Source organism: Folsomia candida, unplaced genomic scaffold (genome assembly GCF_002217175.1).
Source record: "Folsomia candida strain VU population unplaced genomic scaffold, ASM221717v1 Fcan01_Sc002, whole genome shotgun sequence".
NCBI lineage: Eukaryota > Metazoa > Arthropoda > Collembola > Entomobryomorpha > Isotomidae > Folsomia > Folsomia candida.
Window position 1 is genome coordinate 15,850,189 of NW_019091194.1, and position 10,461 is coordinate 15,860,649.

At 36.0% G+C, this 10,461-nt stretch overlaps 2 protein-coding genes across 5 annotated transcripts; one reads left to right on the forward strand and one right to left on the reverse strand.

The window, feature by feature from the left end:
• Window positions 1-10: 10 nt before the first annotated feature.
• LOC110842720 (tRNA wybutosine-synthesizing protein 4) lies at window positions 11-3,955 on the reverse strand. 2 transcript variants are annotated; one of them, XM_022088509.2, is made up of 8 exons: window positions 3,731-3,955; window positions 3,017-3,324; window positions 2,430-2,941; window positions 2,249-2,348; window positions 2,034-2,123; window positions 1,064-1,936; window positions 575-988; window positions 11-491 (listed from the first exon to the last, which is right to left on the reverse strand). In XM_022088509.2, the coding sequence occupies exons 2-8, from the start codon at window positions 3,095-3,097 to the stop codon at window positions 297-299; spliced, it is 2,265 nt and encodes a 754-aa protein (XP_021944201.1). In that variant the 5' UTR covers window positions 3,098-3,324; window positions 3,731-3,955; the 3' UTR covers window positions 11-296. The 2 variants fall into 2 exon arrangements, with proteins under 2 accessions (XP_021944201.1, XP_021944200.1); XM_022088508.2 differs by having other exon boundaries at window positions 3,644-3,955.
• A 329-nt stretch (window positions 3,956-4,284) lies between these two features.
• On the forward strand, window positions 4,285-10,202 carry LOC110842718 (histone acetyltransferase KAT2A). Of its 3 annotated transcripts, XM_035847302.1 has the most exons (23): window positions 4,285-4,529; window positions 5,099-5,240; window positions 5,318-5,392; window positions 5,473-5,544; window positions 5,622-5,753; window positions 5,818-5,871; window positions 5,946-5,963; window positions 6,218-6,362; window positions 6,450-6,489; window positions 6,565-6,642; window positions 6,703-6,776; window positions 6,863-7,349; window positions 7,434-7,639; window positions 7,748-7,868; window positions 7,939-8,038; window positions 8,149-8,229; window positions 8,292-8,413; window positions 8,479-8,572; window positions 8,658-8,752; window positions 9,222-9,288; window positions 9,373-9,568; window positions 9,659-9,724; window positions 9,786-10,199. In XM_035847302.1, exons 1-22 carry the CDS (start codon window positions 4,311-4,313, stop codon window positions 9,705-9,707), a joined length of 2,667 nt encoding a protein of 888 aa, XP_035703195.1. In that variant the 5' UTR covers window positions 4,285-4,310; the 3' UTR covers window positions 9,708-9,724; window positions 9,786-10,199. The 3 variants fall into 3 exon arrangements, with proteins under 3 accessions (XP_035703195.1, XP_021944199.1, XP_035703196.1); XM_022088507.2 differs by having other exon boundaries at window positions 9,659-10,199; XM_035847303.1 differs by lacking the exon at window positions 4,285-4,529 and adding an exon at window positions 4,821-4,981 and having other exon boundaries at window positions 9,659-10,202.
• The last annotated feature ends 259 nt before the right edge of the window (window positions 10,203-10,461 follow it).

Below are 10,461 nucleotides of genomic sequence, written 5' to 3' on the forward strand. Positions count from 1 at the left end.
CGGTTTGATGATTTTCATTACCAACGCATTTATTACATTGTTCATGACCATAAAAACAATAATGATAGTCTTTAAAGCAAGCAGACATTCATCTCATGATATTTGGAAGAACTATAAGAATATTCACACTAGTATTTTTGGTTTTCCTCTGCATTTACACAGAGGGGATATGTATAACAAAAATAAAGTTTGTGCATCTTGTATAAATATATATATCAGTAGAATATTGTAGCGTTTCGTTAAAAATAAATAGGTAATTTATCTCAAAATCTCAACTATTCGTTTTGGGACGGTGACTAAATTGACGAAGATCTGTCATCAGTTTCAGAGTCTAATGCAATAGTAAAACACACTTGGTTGTAATAACTACCAAAGGAAAAACAATTTCCCCCACCGCCAAACACGACAATGTTAGGACATTCATCTTTGGCGTCGTTAAGTATACATGCTGAGAATCCAAATGGCAGAAAGAGTTCTTCTCTGGGCATTGTCTGTATATTGAAAATTAGCACATAATCCGATGATATATTTATAGATCGTTTATGTATGTACGGTTTTATGAGGTCAAACTCACCGGACGAATTGGTTTTATCATATTAGTCTCCAAGTCAATCACAATTGCGAAAAAGTCCAAGCCGTAGGTTGAATCTGCTCCATATCCCCCCAAAATTATTATATTGTTCTTGTGTTTAAGCGCAGCATGGCCGATTCTTCTGACAAAATAATTAAAGTCTTGTACGTTATTCCATTTGTTTGTGGCAGAATCGTAAACCCAAAACGCATCTTCACATAAAACAGCATCATTTTCTGACATGCCCCCCAGCATATAAACTAGATTTCCATCACTATCAGAGACCATGCAATGGGAATGTCTTGGACCAGGCTCTTTGGTTTCAATCGTCTTTATTGATTCAGATTTTGCAGTGTTAATCCTTTCACTCCAAGAAAAGTCTTCCACTGAATACCACCAACAATCGCCGAGTACCACCTTTATGTAAGTATAAATATATATTTTAAAATATACAAATGTAAGTTAGTCGCACAAATTATCTGTATGACATACGTCTGTGTTTCGTCCCCCAAATAAGAATACGAATGGAGATCCTCCTTTAACAAATAAGGCCATTCCATGACGCCAGCGAGGAGGTGGACATTTTCCATACGTTGGTGATAAAATGATGCTACCCACATCACCGGTCAACAATGGGTTATCCAAGTTTAATTCAATCAAGTCGTTTGTGCAAGGGTTTGCTGGAGATTTTCGTCCCCCAAAAATTAAAACCGAGTCTGCCCTTTCACCATCTTTGGCACCAGACGGAACGTATACACATGCTCCATACAAGCGCTCATAAAATTTTGAGTTCTCCGACAAAATTTTAGTGCTGACTTGAAGGTGGGATCCAGTATTTCTCCATAAATCTTCTTCAACCTCGTCGTCGTCGTCATCGTCATCTGCTACGCTTGTCAATCTGCTTCCACCAACAGAAACCGAATCCAAGTCAACTTTTGAAGCAATTAGATGTTTCATTCTTCTTGAATTTTCTCCTGAACCACCAAATGTAAGAATTGTTCCATCTGACATTGCAATAGCTCTTTGTCCGCCGGTTAGTTTAGGCAAATTAGATATTGGGAATGATTTGACTCTATAGTAAGAACTTGGTTGTGGAACTAGGGGCACCATTTCTTGCCTGTAAGATGTTGACGACTCATTAATCTTGTTGTTAAATTCTTGGAGAAATTTCCACCAGCCACTGGAATCACTCAGACTACCATTAGCACCGATTCTCACAGAGTAGTGAAGACATGTAGCAAGTAGCGGCTCATACTCATCAAATTGCTGTTCTAACTTGTTTAAAACAGGAAAATATGGAGGATCGTCAGCTCCAATTTTTAAAAATGCATCGTATGCATTGATCACTTTGGCTTGATTAAAACCCTGTAAATATATACGTAACTTCATAAGTCAGATATCCTGAATCAGAACATTAGTTAATAACCCATTAAGTAGCCTAAACTTAATAACAATATCGTACCGCTTTCAGTAATTGTGCTTCTTGGTCAACTCGGCTTTGAGTTGACAAAAGAGAAAGTAATGGGCAGCCATTTTTTAGGAAATGTGAGACCTGGAATTTTCATTTTACCGAATTTTACACTTTCCTTTAATTCATGGCAGAAAATTCCAAAATAAACAAGCAAGTATCCCATGAGTAACATTTATTCTATCTACTTGTCAGTGAGTAGTACTCACCATTATTTGTCCAAATGGATCGCTGGCGTTACATTGTTCATACGCTAGCCAAACACTATTTGGAACATGCTCTGTGATCCATTGTAGAATTTTGAAGTTTCTGAAATAAATTGAAACTTGAAATTAGCGTACCAGTTCTCATAAAGTCAGTTAATGTATAAAATCTTAAGCTTGAAATTACTCATGAGGACGAAGGTAGTTTACAACACACTCTGAATAGAATAAAGTTGGTTTTTGAAAGTCAAATTCACCACTTTTTAAAGCGTCTTCAAGGGAAGAAACATGTCGAAGATCACAGTGTAAAAGACGTAATTTGTTGTCCGCCATAACTTGAAGTATTTCATTGTGTAGGATTATTGACTTTTTAGTAGTGATAACACTCTTAAAATCTAATTCGTAAAATCTCAAAATTAAGTTTTCCAATTCAGGCAGAACCCTAAAGTATGTGCTGTCCATCCCACATCCTATTGCCACTACCTGTATAGGCTGGCCAATCTCTCGAATGATTCGTCTAAGAAAATAATCACACACTCGAAATCTGACAAAGTAACCTCGACAAATCAGGGAGGTTCTTCGAATTTTTGAAGGATCAGTAGTGTTAAACAGTCTGAAGAAAGGATCTTCCCAGTATCCATTGTTGATTGCTGATAATTTGGAATCCGCACTCCAGTCGCCAGTATATCTTACTTGGTTCTATTTAGACAAAAAACACAGTGGTCAATGTTACGCTATCAGTTGAATATAGTTTCAATTGATAAAATCCCTTACAGACTCGTTCTTGTAAGATAGCTTAGTGGTGGAAGAACCAGAATTGGAAGGTAAAAACTGAGACTGTGCAAACTCAGTCATATTAGATTTCAACTCATTTAAAGATTTTGCTCATATTTTGGAAAATTAATGGAACATTAATGGCGCAAAGCAACAAGTGCAACACCAGCACTATCACATCTTGCTTTGTAGTGAAAGTATAAAGGAAGTGAATTGACGTCGTGTGTGATGAATGAATGAAATGACGACAATTTCCGAGTTTTCCTAGAGCAGCAGCTCTCACCCACGCAAGATCGAGTCCTTGTACCCTGCAGGAGAGAAAGCAGTGTGCATTACATTACACATCCTTAGAATTGTGATTTTATAATAAAAACTTTTTTATTAATAGTAAAAGCTGAAAAGATGAATGCGCAATGATTTTCATTCCATGAAGAACATTCATAATCTGGATATAGATTTGTGATCAATTAATCAATTAAAACCATGCATATGCAAATATAAAATTACTGAAAATAGTTTAGCTTGTATATCATAAAAATTTGTATTTTGAAATATTTAAAACTTCGCATTTTGTAAAGGGGGTCTACCTATAATTTTATATAATGCAAGAAAATAAGTATGTCTCACCATAAGTTATAAATTATAACTTATAATCGACCTGTTTCATTTCACTCTCACTTCAACACAGAGAAACCCGATTCATTTTCCACTCACCCATATTATCCTTGATTACAATATTTACAACTAAAGTGTCTTCCAATAATTTTGTAGACTTTTTAAAACTCTGTCCATAGTCCTTGTGTGAAAAATTGTAAGGTGCACTCCGCTCTTTGTCTCATCCTCATCCACGCTGCCATCCAACAATGATCACTTGCTCTTATGAACGAGGAGTGAGTTGGGTTCTTTCTACGTTGCGTCGTGGTGTATTTGTTGGTATAGTAGTAGTATCATCTTTCTTTCTCTGCTCTGATGCGAATTCTCACACTTTCCTTCGTCGGCTCACTTTTCCCACAGCCTCGCTCTGTGTTTTTATGCAGTGGCTTTCGTATAGCCCGCTACGAAAGATGGTGACGGCTGTGTCCATCCCAAGTTACAGTTGAATCATATTATTGTTATACACCAGCAGAGAATAAGGAGCCAAGTCTTCAAGGAACGCAATAACAACAAATCAGTGGAAAACAATTATGGTGTGAAGACGAGAAAAGGCTGCTTCTTTGCGAGGTGGTTGCTAAAAAAATCGTTCTATTTTCTCTCTCTGAAGTGGAGGTGGTAGTGGAGTGGAAATTAGGGGACGATGAGCAATAACAATTCGACGATCATGGAGGCGCCGTCCCCAGGGGGAGAAAATAACAATTCTTCATCCTCCTCCAACAACAACATGACCTCCCAGCTGGCTGACCCACAACAACAGCGAATCTGGCATTCCGCGAGAATTGCGAACAGAAAAGCGCAATTTCGATCAATGCCGAAAAATGAGAAAATTAGCAAGCTCGCAACTCATTCTTCGTGTAAGGTGAGGAAGAGACTACTGCATCTGTGAAACTCTCCGATTGAATGCTGCCCCAAACATCAAGAATAACTTTCTTGCTTCCCTTTTCTTTAATGAATTCCAAATGCCAACTCGATTCATTTTATCTGACTTCTTGTGATAAGATTCTTATCATAGGAATTTCTTAATGGCGGAATGTACAAAATTGCTTAAAAAATTTGAAACATGAAAATCATCATGAAACTGAGATTTCCGAATATCTTTAAATCTGATCCATTAATTGTAAAGAGCGGTTTTAGATATACTCGACTTTTTTCGATCCCTATACATAATTGAAAGGAGAAAAATATAAATATAGAGTAGAACTAGTTCAAAATCCGATTCAACCAGAGCTAAAATTTCAAGTGGCTTCGATCGCATTTTGTATCATGGATTACTCATGACTGGTCAGCTAGCCGTTTCATCAATCAGCCATTGTTAGTATAAATGATTTCATAAACATAAGTTTATTAAAGATCAGATCACCTAAGAACAAGGAGCAATTTTTCATGTTTCCGTTTTAAATGGAATTGATGTATTGCTTAATTTTACAGGTGGATGGGTGCAACTGTGCTGGTTGGAAAAGTCTGGCAACGGGGAGAAACTTTTTATTTCCACCCTCCTCCACATCTGCTCCCACGGATAATCAATTTGAAAACCTAAATGAGCCTTGTCGAAATTGCCAGCACACTTTCGGTAATAATTTAGCAAAATAGTTTGAAATCATTCATTTTTTTGCCTTATGCTCACCCCCGTGTATATATTTTTCACAGAAAAACACATATCCGATTTAGTAAAGTTGAAAGATGTAGAAATTGACGAGTTGGTCGGGACCATGGTGGACATTGGTATAAAATTAATCATTGAATGCTGAACAAACGTTAAGTACATATATAGCAAATTTTGTATAATTGTATGACCTATGTAGAGACTCTATTCCTTGTCCTACAAAGGGACCCAGTGTCTGATGACAGAACAGTTCCACCGTTTTTAATGCCTGGTATAATCACATTAATTTATATGTATTGTTCATGTAACATTACGAGTAATAATGATTTCACAATATTTTAATTTCAGAACGACAAACAACTGGTAGCCACGTAATAGATGCCGACAAAATGATCTTCAACACTCTTTACTACCTCTTTCGTCTTTTGAGGAAAAGTGTCGCTTCCTGCTGTTCCCCCCTCCCCGACTTTACCACTTTAGGTATGATTCATAATATAAAATATCTAATATAAATTATTATATAAATTTATATTTATTTACTTAGGCAAACCTCCATATGAAGAGCCTTGTGTCAGCAGGGCCCTCATGGCCACAATTGGTACTAGAACAATTACGAAGCTTACTATGTATGCACTTGACGTTCTTTAAATTCACATAATAATTTAATTACAGCATTCCGCTATGCACATGGTAAGTTTTAGTTATATTCTACTACTTATAGCAGTCTTTGCTGTTGTATAATTGCTTTATAATTAAGCATGAAATCTTTATAATCGCACGTGAAGCTAATTTTGTGTGTTAGAATTCACTCAGCATTTGAGCTCATTTAATCGAATAGAGTTCATTTTTATGGCTTTATATATTTTCAGAATTTTAAGTCATTGATTTCATATTCCCTAGTCAAATTATATAACCCGTCTCATAATATTCCTATTTTGATCTAGTTTCCGAATTAGAATGGTCCGGTGTGGTTGATCTCGGCAAAATCCTGCTACACACGTTCAACATTTGTAAACTTGATCCTCCATCGGTAGCTGCAACACGATTAGGGGCAGGAGGGCATGACCACTACAAACACCTTTATACCAGGTTCGCATATTAAATTACAATGCATAGACCACCTATCAATCATTGCCCTTGTTCAACATCTTCACAGTGCAAATTTTTTTCTCTTAGATGGCTCATTTTATGTCATGTACCGTTAATGTGTGACTCGGTAAGTTTTTTTAAATATATTTCGAACACTATTGCCTTATGATTTACTCAATTAAGCAAATGCGTATGTATATAGCTGCCAAAATATGATGCGACCAGTGCATTCGGACGACAATTTATGAAAGAAATATTTAGCTCGGTGAAAAAACATTTGGTAAGAAAAAATGTGTACACATTTATTGTAAAAAGTGGTAATATTTACCTTATTATGCAGATCGAAAAGTTTATTACGGAGCAAGACAAAATTCCTCAACCAAAGAGAGACCTGTTTTCCAAGCTGCTTCCTGGGTGCGTTGATAACTTGATATTATTGCGTCTTTTTGTTTATCGTTTTGTGAGCTATATATTTGACTGGATTTGTAATTTATGTGTAGATTTCTAGATAACGTTGAACAAACTATCCATTCTCCCAATTCACCAGTGTGGGATATTAATTTTCGACCCTTGTTACCTCCTCATGCTCAACAAGCTGGCAGAGCACCAGTGGCCACTTCCATGCCACAGCAACAAGCATTGGGTGGTCAAGCTTCATCTCAGGGCGCGTCCCCAGCCGTTGCAACAGGTGCTTCTTCCACTATGGTCGTAACCCCTAGCTCCACAGTCATAAAAATGGAACAGAATGAAGTGGCTGAAGCAGAAACGATGGACGTGGATCTTCCCGATGTGCATCCTTCGGCGGCCACAATGGGGTCATTATCTGCAAAGAGTCCAGTGTCAAAAATGGAGGTGGAGGACCCAATTACAAGTAATGAATCTGTGCTGTCCATTCCATTAATTACAGACGATGGAGACTTGCCATTGGATTTGGTAAAATCAATGTTTCGTGAACTGGATGCATCTCAAAAGAGGGGGGACGGTGATGTAAGTATAGATGTACACAATTGATTATCTTTGCTATAATCAAATTGTGCTTATTAAGACACATATTTATGACTGGAATTATAGACGTTGTTCGAAGATATAGCAGCGAGAGATGAAGCTGCGAAAATCGAAGAACTGAAAAAGATCATTTCATGTCACGTTGTAGGAAATTCTCTTACTAAGACTGTATCAAAAGAGACTATGATGTGGCTTGTAGGTCTTCAAAATGTATTTTCACACCAACTTCCGAGAATGCCAAAAGAGTATATTACTAGACTTGTATTTGATCCGTAAGTCCATAGTACCAAATATCCAAAATGAAATGTTCATAATGTTCATTAATTTTGCATATAATCAGGTTGCAAATTATGTAGTAATACAGAAACATTTATATTTAGAAAACATAAAACACTGGCTTTAATCAAGGATGGAAGACCCATCGGCGGTATTTGTTTCCGCATGTTCCCTACTCAAGGATTTACAGAAATCGTTTTTTGTGCTGTAACTTCAAACGAGCAGGTATGTATAGATTAGACTAGTAAAACAAATACAATATTCATAATTTCTCACATGCTTCTCAAAATTAAAGGTAAAAGGATATGGGACGCATTTAATGAACCAGCTCAAAGATTACCACATTAAGATGGGAGTTTTACATTTCTTGACATATGCTGATGAGTTCGCGATAGGTATTTATTATATTTACTTACTCTATTTGTCATTTCATTTAATGTTTATTGTTTAATAAGTTAAAATACTATGTCATAATTATTAAATTTGAATGTTATTATTCAACCAGGTTACTTTAAGAAACAAGGATTTAGTATGGAAATTACCATCGGGAAAAACTTGTACACGGGTTTTATTAAAGAGTATGAAGGTAAGTGGCTCGTAATTATTCTTCAATAATTAGGTTTTTAAAATTCCCAAATCTTATTAAAGGTGCAACCCTGATGCACTGCGAGTTAAATCCAAAGATAGTATATACCGCTTTCACGGCTGTTATCCGAAAACAAAAGCAATTTATGCTGAAACTAGTTCAAAACAAATATGACGCTTTGAAGGTACAACGATAACCAATAAGAAATGATGTGGGTATTTTCTAACCAAAATCCTAATGATTCCTTAGGCTATGGAGTACCCTGGAATACAATGGAAAGAACTGAGACGCTTGGAAGAAATTCCTGGCTTACAACAAGCTGCAGACTATTGCGGTCTACCATGTATTAAGCTTAATTTTATATGTACAATTTAAGATCGTTAATCCTGACATCTACATCTTATTTAATATTCCCTCTGTTATTATAGTGCCCTTGGTCCACAAAGAAGACGAAAGTAACGCCGGTTTACAAATGGTGTACAAATCCATCTTAAATCAAGTTCGGAGTCATAGTGCTGCTTGGGTAATATTTTATTTTACTTTACAAGGTCCTGAATTTTACTTAGTTACGTGTCTACATAAGGTTAGCTCATTTGATGGTAAATTTTGTGACCGAGAGCTTGGGACGAGTTTGGGATTATTTTTGGAAAAAACTTCGTTGCCACGCGAAGTTAAGGCCGTTTTCATGTAAATTTATAAAATAATGATTTAGATTGTCATCGCCGGTAGTGACCACGATTAATTTACACCGCTTTCATGGCTCGGTGCCATAGAAAAGGCGTCAATTTTATAAATATTTTATAAAACATGAAAACGGCCTTAACTTCGCGTGGCAACGAATTTTTCTCCAAAAATAATCCCAAACTCGTCCCAAGCTCTCGGTCACAAAATTTACCATCAAATGAGCTAACCTTATGTAGACACGTAACTAAGTAAAATTCAGGACCTTGATTCTTTATAAATCTGAAACCTTTCTTGTATCATCTTTCTAGCCATTCTTGAAACCCGTTGATAGAAACGAAGTTCCTGATTACTATGAGCATATTCAATTTCCAATGGGTAAGCAGATTTACTAACGTGTAGTCAAGTATTTGTTAATCATAGCGTTGTTACAGTGTAAATATACTTATACTTTCCATACAGATCTGAAAACTATGGGGGATCGACTGAAAAAGGGGTATTATATCAGCAAAAAGCTATTTATAGCAGACATGACTAGAGTCTTCACCAATTGTCGTACCTACAATTCTCAAGAAACGGATTATTATAAGTTGGCAAATAGTCTCGAGAAGTTTTTTATGAACAAAATGAGAGATTCTGGACTCCTTGACAGAGAAAAGTAGTGCACCTTTAATTGCTTTTTTGGTTTGGTTTGGTTTGGGCTTTTAATTTTGATTTTGCTTTTCTTTCATGTGATTTTTTTTCGCAGGGATAGAAATAGTTCCAAGGCGTTATCCACACGGGGTGATAAATTTTAGATTATGGGTTGCACCAGGTATTCTCACTTTTCAGACTTTCCAGAGCTATGTCGATTTTGAACGTAGTGGGCTTTATAGACACGCTAATTACAACTTCTTTGGAACACGCTCCAATACATTTGATGTACTACCCGAAAGTGAGATAATATGCTATATTATTGCCGTTGTTGCAGTAGTGCTCCCTTAGACGGCATCTTACTTTCGTCCTTATACTTTTCGATATACTTTGTATTTGGAAGATCCCAATATTTTTATTAAGCTGCAATTTATTGTTGGTTTTGCATATTCTGTGATATGATGCACTTCTTTATATGAACTCCTTGTTGTGTTTAACGTAAACTTATTTATGTTATAATTTTTAGTCAAGTTGCTTATAAGTTATTTGTAACCAACTGTAATCATTATATAATTTATAAATGTACAAATATTTTGAAACTAATTTATAGCGGATCTCTTAATAAAACGTGCCTTCAAACGACTTGAATACATACACCACCTCCGACGCATCGTAATCTTGAATTTTGTAACTGTACACACTGTACGACCGAGAATAGTTCACAAGTATTTACACAAGTCACAACTTCACAAGTAAATCATAGTATTATGCATTATTATAAATGAAATATGAAATTATTGAAACTAATATGACATAAAATTTGATACAAAAATGCAAAATTCGTTATTGAATAGAGAAACGTGATTGACGATTGCACTGCAAGATTGCAATATGAAATTATTACCATTCGATACTCGA